Source organism: Cyprinus carpio, chromosome B6, assembly GCF_018340385.1.
Source record: "Cyprinus carpio isolate SPL01 chromosome B6, ASM1834038v1, whole genome shotgun sequence".
NCBI classification, from domain to species: Eukaryota; Metazoa; Chordata; class Actinopteri; order Cypriniformes; family Cyprinidae; genus Cyprinus; species Cyprinus carpio.
Window position 1 is genome coordinate 20,443,883 of NC_056602.1, and position 19,373 is coordinate 20,463,255.

The 19,373-nt window shown below is 34.3% G+C and overlaps 1 protein-coding gene across 4 annotated transcripts in view; it reads right to left on the minus strand.

Annotated features, from left to right (window-relative positions):
• Positions 1-3,210: 3,210 nt before the first annotated feature.
• Positions 3,211-19,373, minus strand: part of LOC109089388 (gamma-aminobutyric acid receptor subunit gamma-3-like) — a 108,659-nt gene continuing 92,496 nt past the window's right edge. For 2 of the 4 annotated variants that reach the window (XM_042726139.1, XM_042726138.1), the window contains 4 exons: positions 15,949-16,086; positions 13,617-13,769; positions 9,329-9,534; positions 3,211-7,281 (listed from right to left, as the gene is read on the minus strand). In XM_042726139.1, the coding sequence (XP_042582073.1) occupies positions 7,003-7,281; positions 9,329-9,534; positions 13,617-13,769; positions 15,949-16,086 (776 nt within the window). In that variant the 3' untranslated portion in view covers positions 3,211-7,002. Of the gene's footprint in view, positions 7,282-9,328; positions 9,535-12,828; positions 12,884-13,035; positions 13,041-13,607; positions 13,770-15,948; positions 16,087-19,373 lie in introns of those variants that run through there. The other 2 variants (XM_042726141.1, XM_042726140.1) reach the window with 2 other exon arrangements.

The following is a 19,373-nucleotide window of genomic DNA, read 5'->3' on the forward strand; positions in this document are numbered from 1 at the left end:
TGATGTAAAGAACATGGGTCAACATCTGTTGTTTTATTAGTGCTATATAAATAAAAATTGACATTTAAATTTTTCTAAACTTATCACAGAGTTGTTGAAATTTGATCAGAGGATTTCAGTGGATGTGTTTAGATATGGCTGAAAATCAAGGCTAGTGCGATTCTTATGTTATTATTATTATTTTTTAATCTATTTCATTAGAATGATTTCTAGTTGATCAATTAATTTATTAATCAAGTATATTTACAGTACATTTCTCCAGAACACAGAATCAGCTGAATCAAATACAATAGGTCATTTGTCATATTTATCTGCTGTTTGTGTATGGCCTCTGACACTGATGTATTGATTCATTTGGAGTGGCTTTTTAGGATTGCAAAACACTTTAAATTCTCATGTTGGTCAACATTTGTAATATCATGTGCCCTTCTCTGTATGATATATAGCACCGGATTTTTCATTTGTCTAAAAGCACTTTGGTACTGTTTAAAGAATGCAATTTTAAATATCTATGAAAAAAATAAAAATAAAAATAAATAAATAAAAAATAAGTTTGCTGAGACATTAAATATACACCCTTGCTGTACCTGGGTTAGGAGGACATATGAATGTTTCATACTGAGTGCATACTTTAATAAAAAATGTATGGCCATTTTTCAGCGAAAAAATGTTCTGCACTGTTAGGTCTGTAAGTAAATGACAAAAGGTAAAAAATTCACCATCCCTAGATAAACACTGTACTGTGTTCTGGGGCAACGAAGACAAACTTCATAAAGTAAAATCCAAATGGAGAGTTAATAATTCATAATTTTAGCCTACTGAAACTGTGAGATGAAAAGGGTTTTGGGGCAATTTAAATGTGTTTTAAATTTTATTTAGGTGTTATTAGGTTATGGACATGAAAAAAAGTGCTCCTGTAAAGGGATAAAATCATTTATACATTCAAACGAATGCCCTGCAGGAACAGTGAGTGCACATATCAAAGGTTTGGAGTATGTATGAGGTTAACAAAGATTTGCTGTTATTCTGAGATAGGAAGGACTTGACTTGTTAATATTGTTGCCTGAGGATAATTAAATCTCCCAAACAGAGCAGAATAACTTACATTTTGGTGATTATTTCATTGCAAAAACAGCAAAAATGTTTGATGGAGTCTTGTTCGATATTATAATGCAGGATCATCAGAGGACATGTTTGCTCATATTATAATGACTATGATGCATATTTATATGATGCAGCAGAGTTTTGATCCTCATCACTATATTTCACAGAACTTTATTCACTTTTTGTATTATTCTTAATAAATGTAAAACGAAAAGGTGGAGCTTCGTTTCTGTTTTCAAACAGGTTTTCCCAAAAAAACAAATTAATATATATATATGTAAATATAATATATAATATATATAAATGAAATGTGAATATTTTTAAATAAAAATGATCACCTTTAACATTCCGGTTGTGGATAATGTCATTATCCCCTATAGTGGGATATATTTATCATGAACACTTGTAAGTAAATCTGGAAGTTAAAATGAATAAAAAAACATTCTAAGCAAGATCTGATGAATTTTATATCAAATACAAATGTCTTGACGCTTCATTCAGGAAAGCTGTCCGAGACTCTGAGACTCCGTTTTTGATGGTCCAGTGTGATATAGCCTCATCAAAGATGATTATTGGTGAGAGTTGAGTGATTATGTCAAACAGCATGCGAGTTAAACAAGAAGTTAAAATGTCTTTAAAAAATAGGTCAGACACTCCAGTTCCAAATCAGTCATCTCTCATCTTTGGCTTCACTTCATTACACACAGAACGAACAATGTTCCCATAGCAACCATTCCAAGTTTAGTGCTAGAGAGATTCAGGCCTCATCAGAATAGAGGCAGCAAAAACATTTCAAACAAAGCCAATTCCATGTGTTCAAATTCATTTTGATTCCTAATTCATTTGCTACATTATTTGTTTCTACTTAGATGGCAACAGCTATCTTTATCATTAAATTTAGGGAGGCTAATTTTTGTCATGTTGCCATGTTAGATTACATTCTAAAGAGATACAGCCACAAATTAAATAAACGTGCGATGTTCAGCATTTTAGAATTGAAGAAATTTCAAGGACCTACAGTATATAGGCTACAAATGCCATTTGATGTTGCCTTTCCCCTCAAAAAAAAACAGAAAAAAAAACAATCATAAAATGTGTGATGTAACGATATGCAATATCATGACACTCCAGGGTTAGTGAACTTTAGGGGGACAGTCTTTTAGATTAAATGTCAGATACATCATTATCTCTTATTTAGACATCATGTATCACCCATCCATTTACCCAGGGAATCTGATCGGCGATGTTATAAAATGCAATCATCCACCCGTCTCCCTGCGCATTTCATAAATACTATGTTCTCAAGGTTGGTAATGCTCAATGAATTATTTTGAGAGCACAGAGCCTTTGTGGATGCATATGCAACTCTAACAGCATTAACCTACTTTTAGATTCCCAGTTTTGCGCACTTACTGCTTCTGATGTTTTCATTGTTTATTTTCTCTCTGATTTTTTCATTTTTATTTATTTTTGCTTTTAGCTGAGATGGAGTTTTATCTGTAAACTACTGCTGAGTAAGCTGCACTGCATCAAGAAGCAGATGTTGTTTTCTGCTGGGCAGTGTTTTTAAAGGAATAGTTCATCCAAAAGTGACCATTCCTTATTCACCCCCATATCGTTACAAAGTAAAATGGACCCAAAAGCACCATAAGTAGCATAAAGGCAGTTGTTATGTGAATATGCCTTCAGAATTGTATTGAATCAACTGATTCTTTTAAAAGATTCAACTCGAAGGAATAACATGAGGGTGACAGAATGACAGAATATTCATTTTTGGGTGCACTATCCCTTTAATCGGGCAGATAACATTGAATATGAACAATGGTTATTTTGATACACATGCACTGAGGCTGTTATTGGCAGCTGCTGGAGCTGAAATCAATATGAAATCGACTTGAACATTCTCATACATCAGTCTTACTGGACCATGTACCGTTAATTACATTGTTCGATGAGATGGTAAAAACAGACGAATTAATGAAAAGTCAAATCTTGCAGCTAGCCAAAGAAACTTGCTCCTACTTACAAAATACCTTTAATTTGTTGTAAATACATTGAACTAAGTCACTTATAAAGTGCAGGTAAGATTGCAGTGATATACAGAAATGGGAAAAAAGAAAACAGTTTTATTTCACATCTTCTGATTCACCTCTGCACTTTACAATTCAGTTATAAAAAGAACTACATATATGAAAAAAGCACGAGAAATAGAAATGAGTTTATGGACAGGCCAAAAACTCACAGAAACCCTCTATTACCAAATCCATATGACAACCCCACTGACAACACTGCACATTGTGAGCACTCACAAACCATAGAAACATGATAAATACACACCAAATTGTCATTGTAAACACAAAGCCATAATCTACAATGAAAGGTTGTGTGTTCATATGAAAAAGAGGTGCACAATGTGTGACTGTGTGACTGGGGCAATAGAGAAAAGAGATTTAATTATGATTAATATTATTAGCACTATCAGTACAGTGGTTATATTTTAAGACGATGCCCAGAAACAGTACAGGCCACTGATATTAATGTATTCAAAGATTGCTACTAATCTGACTACTTGAAACAGAAGGGTTTCAGACACCTGGAGGAATTATGGTGTAATTTACTGTATTGTAATTCACAAACAAATCCCAACAACATTACTGAGAAAAAAAGAATGATATTAATGGGGGGAGCCATCTTCATAGTACATCAGTGAATGTGATTTCTTTGGCATTCAGCCTTTAACGGTTGACCTGCAGTTGGAAGGTTTTATTAATTCTATGTCAATTCCAAGGATGTAAAGGAAGTCAAAATAAACAATGACTGATTCTGAACCAGATTAATCTGGTCTGCTCAGTGGCTGGACTGTGGGAAGGATGCTATAGAGTGTTCAGTGAATGCATGTTATATATCATTAAGGATAGCATTTCCACCCTCTTAAAGGTCACTTGAATGTGTAAATCATTTTCTCCATGTGACGAAAACAACAACAACAACAAAAAACTTAACACTATGTTCATTGCTCTGAAAAGACCCCCTGGCTTGAATGGTGAAGAATGACATCCAGTGACAAAAAGTAACCAAATAATCTTAAAATACATCAAGGGCTAATGCACAAGATTTTCTATTTTCTTCCTCTGAGCACTTCGTCATTGGAATTAATGTCATTATTAGGCCTCTATAAAAAGCAGTATAATTAGATTTAATTCCAGCATATGGCTTTAGGTAACTAACACGACTTTTAGTCAGATTTGTCTGATTCCTTGGGAGTGAAGAGCAAAAACCTCGAACGATGGTCAGTTTGAAGCTCTAGCACCACTACAACTGAACAGCTAATAATTATTGTACGTCAAACTGAATTAACAACTGCAATAACAACATGTTGAAGCACTCACAGATTATCATCAAACGGAATCGCAAAACAGGTCAATAGTGGACTGACACCTTCTAGAAGCCACAACAAAAAAATCACTACAGCGTCATGAAATGCAAGAGGAGAATCGGCTTGGCAGCAAATCACAGCACATTTCTGGTTAATCAGAACGTCATTAACAGACTTCGAGACAATCCTTAAAAAGATTACCTTACAAAGATGCTAAAACGAGTACCTGTAAAAGATGAAATCAAGTACAAACGTGACTTCAAAGATGAAAGTTACAGAGAGCCCACACTGACAGGTGGAAAATTATTTGACTGATTAAATGTTGATACCTTCTGTAGGTCAGATGTATTAGAGCTGAAGCTGGTGCCAGAATGATAGAATCCACAGCCCACCACAGTGGTATCAGATGGGAAATGCTACAATCATTGAGGAAGAAAATTAACAATAATATTGCCTTGATGTGCATCACGCATTAACTTATTACACATGAGACGATAGTGATAATGAAGATCATGACTACAAAATAATTCACCATAGTTTGGGGAAAAAAGAGTTTGAGATTGCCTCTGAATATTTTTAGCTAGTGTGAATCCTTTGGTAATGACTATAATTTGAAGTAGATACCTTATATTAATCCATTTGTCTTTCTCTAATGGATCATCTCACAGTATCTCTGTGCAGGTGACCCTAAGGCAACACAGTAACAACTCGTATTGTGAATTACAGTTCGGTAATGAACACAGTGATTATGTAGGGTGTCTTACTGTAGTGTGCTGAAGATTGTTTGGTAACACTTTACAACAAATTTCAATTTACTAACATGAGCTAATGCATGGGGTATCATGAACTAACAGTAAATAAAAGTAAATGTGTTATGAATGAACATCAGTACAAATGCTGTAAAAATGTTATTCATTGTTACTTCAAAGATACCTAATGCATTAACTAATGTTAACCATCTGTAAAGTGTTACTGATTGTTTTGATTGAGTATTACTTTGACACTCCTTTTTATTACTAAATGGATATTTCACTCAAATATATATATAAAATAAAATCTGTCACTCTCTACTCACCCTCATGTTGTGTCTAACCTTTATGATTTTTCTTTTTTCAAAAAGCACTAACGAATTGTACTGTACAAAAAAGCGCAGCCTTGACATTCTTCCATTCCTTTTGTATTCCGTAAGTGGGAAATCTAATGTACAGTATATGAGTGTGAATAAAGAATGACAGAATTGACTTTTTGAATGAACTATCGTATACAATATATGCAGTGATACCCAACCTGCACGTGTTAAATGTATTGCCATATCATAGGATGGGGCTGTAGATATAAGTCCAAAATCATAAAATCTGTAAATAATACAAATGTGTCCATGATGAACTAGAGAAAATCACTTTCCTTGATTCCCTTTGGGTGTAGAAATGGACAGCAATTATTGTGCCAACTCAGGCTGGACTGAAGGTTGAGAATCTATGGAACTTAAGATCCATTCTATACATGCACTTTTTAACAATAGATTGATTGATGCTAATAGATTTTAGACATTTCAGAATTAAATATTATCTACTATATAATATATTGATTTAATCTTTAATTAACCTCTCTTTTGTGTGGAAAAAATATGCAATAAAAATCTAGAAATATAGGCAAACATTTGCAGTCTACAAACTAATTAATATCCCAAATATTTCAAAATGGATCTACTCTCTTGTCATTATTGTGCTGATTCAGGGTAGAGCTTAATACTATCATATAACATGCAGTGACAATGGGTTTAGACATGTTGAACGTATCAAAATAATGAATGACTATAACTAAAGCTCGAATAAACTCCAAAAGAAAACCATCAGCAGTCAGTCAAGACCAGATGATGCTCTTGCCATCATTTCTAAGATTTCTCTGCCTGATGGCTTCTCCTCCAGTGGAAGGCACTATAGATGGCTCTGAAAGCTGCGCTTACATGAAAGCCGCTCTGGTTTTGACTGATGGCTAGATGACAGGTTTCCATTCAAGTGAACGATCTACCAGGATTGTAAGAGACACCAAAAGTCAGAGGGTCACATGCTATGCAAGGCATTTTTTTCTCACGCTGTCTTGGCCTAAGGATTTTTCGCACCTTGACTTCTTACAGCTGCTCCCTCACCCATAAAAAGACGAGATTGTGTGAGAGGAACGTTGTGAATCTTTTTTTCCCTGGTACCTGAAGAACAAAAGGCAAAGGTCTCTGCCAGAGAATTGCAACCACTTAGAAGGGCTTGTGGCGATATCCTTCTCGACCATATAAAAACAGCCTGGTTTTAAGGGTTTTGATGTATCTGGTGTAGCTTTCGGTTCCTGTAGCATTGTCTCATTTTTCATTTTCATCTCCTACTGGAGAAGTCCTTGAATCACCACAGCTCAACTTTGATAACTGGTATCCACTTTTATTTTTACCCTACCTTGAAAAGTCTGTTTTTCGTGTCTGTTCTGACAGAACCAAAAGTCAAGTTCTTTGCATTGTGAGGTGTGTGGGACTGCTAAAGATACAAGTAGCCTACCCAGTAGACAACATTGAACAATAGGAAAGAGGTGGGAAAGAAGACACGAGAGTACGCATCGAGTTCCAAAATGTCTATATGCACACGGCCCTTTCGCCACGCTCCATCTTTGCACTCTTCGTAGCAGCAGAAGAAACTCTGGCAGTCTTTTCCATCCAGGCACTCATAAACACAGGCATCATCAAACTCCTGCCAGTACATAGAGTTGTTGAGCGTGATAACTGTGGGAGGAGGACCCACATCCAGTACTGAGTAGTTCTGTTGGACAAAAACAACATCCTTTTAGAATTTTACGGGCTCTTGTTTTGCAGTATGCATTAAAAAAAAACTTATTTTGAGTGAATGGAAATCATCACTGGAGTCCTAAATTTGGATGAGTTTTGCATGTACTGTATACAACATTTCGCACCAAAAGAACAACATAAGTTTAGCTCAAGTGAATCTAATCTATGCCGTGAGCAAAACAAATCCTTCAGAGTGGGCTGTCAATCAAAACATAAGATCATGGTGGCTTCCCACTCACTTGAACTAACAGCGTTCTCTCCGGTGGGCAAGTCAAGTGCAGCATCGATCTCTCACGGGCAGGTACGATGACCTTAAAATCTGAGCATGGTTGTCTAAATCCTTCCTCTAAACCCTGCTAGACCACACATTGAAAACCCTCCAGCAGTTTTCTGCCACTTATTCCCTGTTATTCATCTCATTGTTGTGACATAACTAGCAAAGCATGGTAATTACAGCACTGAAAGATAATCTATGTGAGATCACCTATAGGGTAATATTTGTTTTGTGTAAAATTGCTATGGTAATTATCTGTGCTTCTCAGCAGAGATAAGATCTAATCAAAATGAGTGATCGGCGAGCGAGTGGGAAAATTTTACCTGCGGAGACTGCCACCGGAGAAACACAATGAATAAAAAGTAAGATGTGCTTGCTCAACCATAATTTAGCATCACACATAGACAAAGACTAACAATGTCAGCCTAATAAAATCATATTTCCATACCATACCATCCGGAGAGATCGCCTATATCAAACACATGGGAAAATCGACTTCTGTCTGCATAGACGGCATAGTAATAACACATCACTATATTGTTATGAAAGTATAACAACGATATATTCTGCCTATCAATTCACACTGAATAGATATTTCATGTATTTGAAAGGGGAAACTTACGATGTCAATACCAGATTACTTGATTCACATTGGTCAATCATAGCCGTTAGTATACACACACACATATATATAAGTGTATATATATATAACCTCTTAAGGCCCAGAAAAATATCTTAGGAATTTTTTTAAAAAAATTTTTTTTTATGTCATTACATATACATATATATAGATATTTTAAATATTTTATTGAAAATGATATTTCGTTCATACAGTATGTTATGCTACGTCCTCGGTAGAGGACACTGGGACTCAATTTAAATAAATAAATAAATAAAAAGACATGAATGAACATGCATAGGCAAAAACAACTAATTTATTTATTTTTTAATCACCAATACATTTTTAGGTTTCAGGATTTGTTTTATACCAAACTTTGTATAAATATGATTCTCAGCTGTTGTAACAGAATGATTTGATATACCATTTTTCTTTATGCAAAATGTGTGTAAAATGGCCATTAACAGGTTTTCCCATTATATATAATGTATCTATAAACTGTATCTAATTTGCATATTAATGTGTTTTTGGGGCAACATGTAACGAAAACATAAAGGGTAATAATGGGAGTATTTCATAATAATAGATAATATTTCATAGGATTACTGAAATATATTTTCATTCCCTATTCATTTGTTGTGTCTCCCAAAATGCATAATAAACATTCTTTTAGTCCCGGTGTCCACAACTGAGGATATGTATGAAATCAACGTCATTATTAGTAACAGAAAGTCATATTTTGATTTGAAACCTCATAAGAAACCTCAAGAGAAATGCACTAAAATATAATTTCCTTATATGAAGAGGCAGGGTCTCAGGAGGATAAATTTAATAATTACTGCTAAACCCTGCTATTGCTACTTTAATGTCTCATATTATTACATGTTCTCCCTCGTTTTAAGCTAAAGCACACTGATGCTAAATTAAAAATGATTAGCTGAATGTATTAAAAATGGCCTTGGAAATTAATTTTAATATAAAGTCCTCAGTATTCATTTTAATAGAAATATTGGACATGAAACCTTTGATTGATTGCTAAAAACTCAGGTGCCCCCTGTTAGAGCAAGAAAATAAAAGCATCCCTTACTTATTGTGTGAACAGGATGCATAGTGCAATATGGTGCTCACCGATCTTTTCGTCTTGTTGCAGGTTGGTCTGCGACTGCGAGCGCTGTAGGAGTAATAATTGAGTGTGGCATACTCCATGAGAGCCGCAAAAACAAACAGGAAACAGACAGTGACGAAAAGGTCCATTGCTGTGACGTACGAGACTCTGGGTAGTGATGTCCGTGCCACCGTGCTGAGCGTTGTCATGGTTAAAACTGTTGTTATTCCTGCATAACCAAAAGAGGATATTAGATGGAAAGCCTGGTAACAAGAGAAATGCCTGCTAATGAAAAAAAAAAGAGCTAAATCATCTAAAGTGTATGCTTACATTGTTAGCATGTGTAAATGTAGTTTGATATCTCTACTGAATACAAAACACTGTTACTTTTGGGCTCTAAGCAAATTATGGGATGCCACTGCGCTGAGCAGACCTGATTAAGTTCCATCTAAGACTCCATTGCTCTGGTTGCAGTTGGACAGGTGTAATACTATAGCTGTGTTCTCAAACCTAGGAAGCTGCCTCACTAGGCTGCCTATCTAGTGCAGTATCCTAACTGAAAAGGAACTGACTTGAAATGCTCTACATAGACAGGATTTTAAAACAGGCAATATGAAAGAAACTAATGCAATACTTTAAGCACCACCATAAATCACCACTACAGCAAATTATTATTATTTTTAACTGAAAGAAAAAAACAACACTATTGTCTGTAATGTTTTTTTTTTTCTTTCAACCTGACGCATGTTCAGATGGCGAAGTCATTCTCTTGTATTTGATAGGAGCAGAGGCACCTGCAAATTAAAAAAATGCCACCCACACAAACACCTAGAATCTCAGAAGCACGTAGACATTCTTAGCTCCACTCTTGCATGGACATTTAGAGTTGCCTCAGAGAACCAGTGACTGTGCTCCTGTTTTGCAAGGGTTTCTATGGAAACAAGCAAGCTTCATCCATTTCAGACAGATATTTTGCACTCCATTCCTTTTTCCTCTGCCGTTGCTGGCCACGGTGATTACCTTCACCTGTTAGACTTACTTCCCCTGATACAGTGGCACTTAGTTAAATGACTGCCTGCCTGAGTCAGAAAAGCTTGTGAATGAAATACGCGTTTCAAAATGGCACTCTTTCCCGAACTGCTTGGCTCCATTTTAGCCTCATTAGTCCTCTCGTCTGTTTTTGCGATGGATAATAATGACATAACTCTGGATGTTTAAATGACTGTAATACTGTACTTTCTGTACTTATACTAAATTTGCTCTTCCCCTACTAAATTTCCCTTAATTTGCATATAATTTTATTATTATCAATATAACATTACTGTTTAAAAGTTAGAGTCGGTAAGATGGGCAAATGAAGTTTCTAACAAAAAAAAAAATAACAATAAATTCATAAATAATAAAAAAATAATATATTTAAAACAAAAAAAAAAAACAAACAAACAAACAAACAAACAAAAAAGTTAAATAACAATATTTTCAATGATCATAATAACAAATGTTATTGAGCACCAAATCAGCATATGAGAAAGATTTTTGAAGGATGATGTGACACATGGAGTAGTGGCTGCTGAAAAAGTTTACTTTGCTATCACAACAATAAAGCTTCCATCTAAGGAACATATTACATTTTAAAATGTATTAATATAGAAAACTGTAACATTATGTCTTTACTGTCAGTTCTAGTCAACTGAATGCATCTTTGCTTAATAAATGCATTAGATATCTTCATGACCCCAAACTTTTTGAACAGTAGTGAATTTTTTTTATTATTATTTTTAATTTTATAGATCTAATTCTAATTATTTTCTTTTTTAGAATTGAAATTTTATTGAAATAGGTGTCTGTGTGGAAAATACTGATGCACACAAAACACTCATGAACTGACCTATAAAATTACATTCATTTCTATAACTAAATATAGTCAAGTAGATTGTCATATTAAATAATGTAAACTACATGGGCACTTTCTTTTAATGAACAGGTCTCCCTATTTTAGTTAAACCCACTAACAGGTATATACAGTATTAAGTAAATAGATTTTTTTTAATGGGCATCCTAATGTCTCTATGCACAAGGCAGGGCATACAGATGAAACTGACTGCCTAAACCTGAACACCACTGTGACAACAAGACCTCTGGGAAAAATTTGAACAATGATTGTGCCCAACATCAGTGCCTGACCTCACTGATGCTCTCACGACTGAATGGGAGCAAATCCCAACAGCCATGTTCCAACATATTGGAAAGACTTCCCAGCAGATTTTTATAGCAGAAATACCCATGCAATACATATATACACACACACACACACACACACACACACACACACACACACACACACACACACACACACACACACACACACACACACACACACACACTCTCTCTCTCTCTCTCTCGTAAAAATAAACATTCTTTTTTGTCATCAATGGTTCCACAAAGAACATTTTCCATCCATGGAAACTTTTCATTCCACAAAAGGTTCTTTACAGTGTTCTTTTTTAGATTATTAAAATGTTCTTCACACTAAGAAGAAAAATGTTCTTTTCAGAACTGTTCACTGAAAGGTTCTTTGGGGAACCAAAACTGGTTCTTCTATGGCATTGCTGTGAAAACTCCCCTTTGGAACCTTTATTTTTAAGAATATATGCCCATGGTTTCAAAATAAAAAGCACATGTGCGTGTACTGTTTGGGTGTCCTCATCCTTTTTTGCCATGTATTGACTATGAACAAAAGCAGTTATTTTATAGTACATTATAGTTACCAAATGAAATTTTCAGGTTAGGCATTTTCAGGTTTGGCAACAAAAAGCTGCTCCAAAAGAAAGACTGTACATCCTGTATTTGAAACCTAACTATTCTTCTGGGTTCTATCTTGGTCACATCCTTTTCTAACCTGACATTTCCACGGCTGTGAGCCCAAGCCCTCTCTCCCACATTTTATCTCAGCTGCCTTTCTCTTTGGACTTCATCGATCAACTGGACGCCTGTAAAGCAAATCTCTACTTTTTCTCCTACTCCCTTTCTTTCCACTGAAGGTGTAATGACTTCTTTTGTCAGACAGATTAATTGCATTCATCCTTCTTTTTCTTCTCAGAATATGTTGCCAGTTTATTTCTTTTCTTCCAAACATAGATTGTGCAGGGCTCTGGCCTTTTCTTCCAGTTTTCTTAGCATTTAGCTATAGGATCGGTGTAAGATAGCCAATTTATGTCAGTCTAGGATCCTGTTTTAATGACCGTCACTGATCCTGCTTGTTAGCTTGAGAATACTCAGTGGAAACACCATCTCAGGCCACACTGATCTGTGGTGTGTTCAGAGGTAATCAAACAAGACAGACTAAGAGTGGCAAGCTAATCAAGCTACATCATGAGACAGATTAAAAGCCTTTCTAAATTATGTTGCATGATACTTTACATGCCGATTTCTCATTGAACAATATGAGGATAAATTAAAATAAATAACACAGTCTAAACAAAGCCACTAAAATAAAAGAAAAAGATGAAAAATGAAAAATTACCTTGAAAAAAGTGACATTTACCAGGACAGGACATGGACTTAATCAAAGCAGGAAACTATAAAGAAATGAGTAAAGCCAACAAAAAAACAGATGAAGCGCTTTCATGAAACATGAAAGAAAGTGAACAAATACACACACTTAAAAGAAAACACAGATTTTCCTTTTATAAAAATGCATATGTAATAAAATATAAAGACAAAACTTTACTTTAACTGCCTTTCATCCTCATAACATGTTAACTTGGTTAATGAATAAAACAAACCATTTATTTTTAAAATTTGCTCACCTTCAGGTCATCCAAGATACAAATGAGTTTGTTTCTTCTTCAGAAAAGATTTAGAAAAATTTAACATTACATCACATGCAATGGATCCTCTGCAGTGAATGGGTGCTGTCAGAATGAGAATCCAAACAGCTGATTTTACTTCTAACACAGAGCTTTTTGCTTCACAAGATGGTAACTGATAACTGATTTGTTTGGATTATTTGTGGATTACTGTGATATTTTATCAGCTGTTTGGAGTCCAATTTAGAGCAGAGGATCCACTGTTGAACGAGTGATTTAATGCTCAATTTCTCCAAATATATTTCCAATGAAGAAAAAACTCAGATGCTTAGATGACATGAGGGTACATTTTCATTTTTAGGTGAACTATTCCTTAAAATATCACAATTTTCTTCACAAACAATGTATTTAATACTGCCTATTTAAAGACAAAAAATCCAAACACCAAGTTGCACATGAATGAATCACACAAGTATCAGGTATCTGTATTTACTGCATGTACCTAGTGCTGTTCTGGCTGGAGTTGCATCTTTTTTGATCCAAAAGGAGACCCAAGAGAGAACCACAGTAAGTATGCAGGGGATGTAGGTCTGAATTGTGAAGTATCCCATTCTTCTGCTTAGGTCAAAATATACAGTCATCACCACATAGTCACCTGGAAAGAGGGAAAAAAAAAAAAAAAAAAAAAAAAAAATTTTTTTTTGAAAAAGATGTGTGCATGAGTATTTTAATATATAATTGACAAAACAAAACAACAATAATATTGTCTCAAATAGATGGTAGATGGTTTAAAATGACTAAGTAAACAATACATCTATTGATGAACTGAGTGTAATACTGAAATGTGAAGGTCAAATTGCCTTTATATTTTCTTTGAAAAGCCCTCCTGTCTGTTTTCATTTATATATATATATATATATATATACATTGTAATATATATATATATATATATATATATATTTTTTTTTTTTTTTTTTTTTTTTTTTTTGTAAGAGTCTGGCCATGACCTTGAAAATATCCTGGCACTCTGATTTAATAGCGAAGCTTTAGAATTTTTCTCTCTTCTTTATTGACACTTGATATCCAGATATCAAGGCCATTTTTTAAGTATTCAGATGAAATAGTAGGGACATATCTAAAAAGTATAGAAAAATGCTAAATGCAAAATCTCTCAGTTCAACAGATTCTATAGTTATGCTATTAGCGATGCTAATATACACTATTTTTAAAGTTTTAAAATGTTTGAAACCGTCTTGCTTCTTTCATTTTGCACAGATATTATGAACTTTGTCTTTCAGTCATCATTACTGTTTTGTCTGGAGGCCTAAACAAAACCTTTTCACTTTTCATTGTAGCCTACAGAAGTTTTTTCCTTCATACAGTGATAAACAGGTCACTATCCATTTTCACAGGCTGAGAATAAACAGTGTGTGAAATGATAGATAGAACAAAACAAAAATAAAACTGTACTATGTCTTTTGATCTTTTCCCACATATTACAAATCAATTTTCCATGCTATGCTGCAGTTCTCACATACAGACCTCTTGTATTGCTAATTTTAAAATTGCTAGCCATGTTACAACATGCCCAAATACACTTCTCTATCTAACATTGATTGTATCTGCATGTCACAGTCCTTTAAAAGCTTCTCTCTCCGAAAATAGGAAACATTACTATATAACTTTGATTCAATACAAAGTCAATATAACATTGATTTGCACCAAAAATGCCATTTTCTACATCCTAGTATAACAGATTTGGTATTTAAATATGAGGGTATACAATTTCTAGTTCAGTCCATTGACCATGTTCACACTAAGAGTTACTAAGCCCTGAGAAAATGTCGTCCAATTGTGCATGTACAGTAGTGATTTAACTGCTTACAATCCTCTGACCCAGAGTTTTTTAATCTAAATGGGGGTCCATTAAGATACTGCAGGGAGTAACATCTTAGAAAAACTGTATGAAAAATTTCGATAAATATACTGTCAAGAAAAACAACCTCATATATCATCTTCAGCTGATCTGGTCGATTCTACTGAACGTAAAACCATCATTAAACAAATGCAAATGTCTTTCTGCCACAAAATACATAATGGTGCAATGAATCCAGAACATTAAAAAGGATGTAAAGGTAGTTGCTTGAGAAAATAGGTCAATGCTAGTTTAGCATAATTTAATAATGTAAATTAAAGGAAGATGTTATACTGAACATTTTTATTCACACTAGTTTGGATGAGAGTGGCTATGTTAGAAAAGTTTTGACTCAAAACTTCTAGCCCCAAAGCATATAGCTATCAAAATGTTATAGTCAGTTTTGTTTTATTTTATACTATTTTTCTGACCATTAAATTAATCAGAACTGTGAGTAAATATACTATAACAAAAGATTTCTATTTAAAATAAATGTGGTTAACTTGAGCTTTTTATTCACCATTAAATAAAACTTCACAGTTTCCACAAAAATATTAAGCAGCACAATGTTGTAACACTGATAATATTAAGAAATCTTTCTTAAACCAAATCAGCATATTAAAATGATTTCTGAAGGATTGTGTGACACTGAAGACTTTGCCATAGCAAGAATAATTAACACTTTTAAATATATTTAAATAGAATATATGGTTATAGTGAATTGCAATCATTTTTCACAGTATTACTATTTTGCTGTAATTTTGATCAAACAAATGCAGCCATAGATCATAAGAGACTTTTGAACCTTCTAACAATTCTCTTCATCATCAGCTAAAAAATAATCATACTTTATTCATAATCAAACTCTTATTAGATCCAATTAATAGAGCGAGCAAAAAAATAAATAAAAAAATATTACCTGCTGTTGTCTTGATTATGTCTGTGGTGTTTCTCAGGCCCATGAAGTCGAACTGGTAAAGTCTCCATGACTTCTGATCAGCTGCCTGCACCGAATTCTTTCTCCACTTGTAAATCATTTCATCTCGTGGGTATCCATCTGTAATTACACAGAGCATAAGCCAGTGACCCCTAGCACCCCCTTCACTTATGATGGATGCCTGAGTGCAGCCCAGTGTCAGGCATCGAACTGCAGCATTTGTCTCTAGCCCAGAGCATGCTAATAAAACGCACATCACAGGCACAAGGAAGATGAAGGCATAGAAAGAGAACAAGTAAATGAGAAGTTTGGTTCGATTATACACAGCATCCATCTTGATGCTGACACTCAACCTTGAGATGTATGTCTCTAGCGTACAACCTGTGGCCCAGAAAAGAGATTTGAAACAGCGGTCTTTTGAGCCTTTGGAACTCTAATTTAAAATGATCACTGATTCTACTCTTGCATTGATTATCCATGTCTTATAAGTACTACTAAGTGGATGATATTTCACACTCTTTTTTAAAAATTCTGCCTTAAAGGGATAGTTCACCCAGAAATTAAAATGTTGTCATCATTTACTCGAAGCTTTACAATATTGTTGCAAAACTGTATGACTTTCTTTCACAAAAATTTCACAAAAAGATGCATGAGTCTACTAAAGCCATACTATATATATATATATATATATATATATATATATATATATATATATATTCTGAAAGAAACTCACTGAGAAGCATGATAAGTGCCTCTCCTTGACGAGTTAATGAAAGAAGAAATTATGCTGGATTCATGAATGAATGTTCTTATTTTGATTCAGATCAACAAAAATTATAATTCTAAAGATACTATATTAACATTGACATTCTGTTTATTATAAGCCTCACTGCAGTTGTCATCTGCCACTTAAAATGTTTGAGCCCTTTGTTTGTTAACGAATCAGCGCAATGTTTATTGTAACTGCATGGCAAAGAGTGATTAAAACAATTTTTCTAAATTAAATAAAATAAGAAAATCACAGTTCAGAAAGACATGAAGGTGAGTAAATAAATGACATAGTTTTCATTTTTGTGTTAACTGTCCCTTTAAGGAGCAAGAGTGCTGGTGTTGAAGCCATTTATATTCTACAATGTCAAAGAATGGCCCAAGACTTTCTAATGTTTCTTAGAGAGTATTCTTTGATAAGTGAGTGGAAGCACTTCATTCAGAATCAATGATTAATAAAACAGCACAATTAGATTTCCACACAAATACGTATTAATTCCATTGAACACACAATGACCTGTGCTGTTAAATGGTAATCAAGCCTAATAGCCATCTGAGGTAATTGTCACTCTCTTACCAGATTAAACACACTAAATGAGGAAAAGGATAAAAGATGCTTTTTGAATAATTGCATTTCATTAAAATTTTCCTTGGTCTATGCAGAGGGCATTCAAGTACCAATAAAGATGTTCTTGACCACAAACAGTTGACATTTTACACCATAATACAATCATATATATATATATATATATATATAATATATATATATATATATATATATTTATATTACAAATTTTAAGTGTTTTTTCATCTGTTTGATATTGCTTAAAAATTTAATGGGTCATAAATGGATAGTTTACCCTGTCTTACCCTGTCGGGACTAAGATCCGAATTGAATATGTAATAATACACAAAACAAGAAAGTGTGCAATTTTATATATTCATTGTGCAATACTGTGAATTTTGGAAGAATATAAGTGTTAATTTAGCCACAGACAGTGTTTCATAAAAACCTGTTGGACATCCATTAAACTCACATTCCTATTAATTGGCACCTACAAGAAGGGTTAAAGGAAATGAAAAAAATCACTATATTAATTGGATCAGAAATAAGATGAAAAATCCTTGTCCTCACCCTGGGTAAATCCCCTTGTGCCATCCCTGTGAACTGTGAGAAATAATTAGTAGTGTATTGTAAAGTTTACTACTTCTTGGCTCAATCAGCCATAAAGAGGTTGCAAAGGATCAGCAAAATAGTTTCAATTAAAATTCTGTGTACACAATAGTAAAATAGATGCAGCCTCCATAGATGTATTTAGGGGTACCAGGGGACCAGAGCTGAAATTGTGTTATCCTTGATTGAGTGTCTGAACGCATCAAATAGAATGGTTTCATAATCTTATATTTGGTATTATTGTTTGGTAGAATGGCAAACAATATTTATAATTAAACTAAAATCTGCTGACTGAAACACATTTAGTGGTATACAGGTCCAAATGAATACTCACCAAGTGCCAAATTCAAAATAAAAATTGGCTTTGGCAAGCAAATCAATTTAATTAATATTAATTTAGATGGACTTCACAAGAGACTAACTGCTAAATAAAAGAAAAAAAACTGCAAGAACAATAGTGTGACCCTGATGTAAAACACGTGAGTGAACCAAATTAAAAACATGCAATACTGTGCAAAAGTTAAAATCTGCTTTAGGGTGCCAGTATAAGAAAAATCTATTTTTGATTTTTAGGTTATATGTACATGTATATACATATATATGGCCTCTGTCAAAATCTAAATTCCTCGCCAGTGAAACAACTTGCCTTTCAGTCATATTGTTGAACTCCTTGTTCCTCAGACATTATAAAAATAACCTACTGTGTCCGGCTTGATGCCATACTTCTGTTCTCCTTACATCATATTCAGTTCATTGGGTGGAAGTGGAGATCTCTTTATATTTCTTTTGATAATTATCCATGGGCAGTGTCAAAGATACACTCCTGCTCTATTTCATCCCAACAGTTGCCCTGCCACCCTCTGTCTCTGTCTCTCCCATTTGCATTGTCCTTGGTTCATTATTGAATAACCCTTAGGTCATGTTGGGCTAAAGGGTACAAGCAAATTCAAGAGGAAAAAATAGCCATCGCCATGGGAACCAGAACCATCCATTGGCCTAAGTGGGTGAAGAAAGTGGCGCTTATGAATAACAGCATCCAAGAGCTTCCTGTGATGGTGAAAAGATCGGCAGCGGGAGGAAGACTATGTGATTTAAACCTAATAGGGTGTGTGGAGAAAGCCTTGGTAGCACAACAAATAACTTTGTAATTTCATCATTCATCAGCAAAGGAGGTTACTATTGATTTGTGAAGGACTAAATGTGAGCCATACATTTCAGTTTATACATCCTGCCTCTGTCCGCCACATCGGATGAGAATGCCATGGTTAGGTGGGCAAAAAAGGATTTATGGCTCATCTTATGACCGGCAGAAATACAATCAGATAAGAAAAGAATAAACAGATTGATCTTTGTTTAAAATTCAGTGACTTTACACACACACACACACACACACACACACACACACACACACACACACACACACACACACACACACACACACACACACACACAAACTGCTTATGTT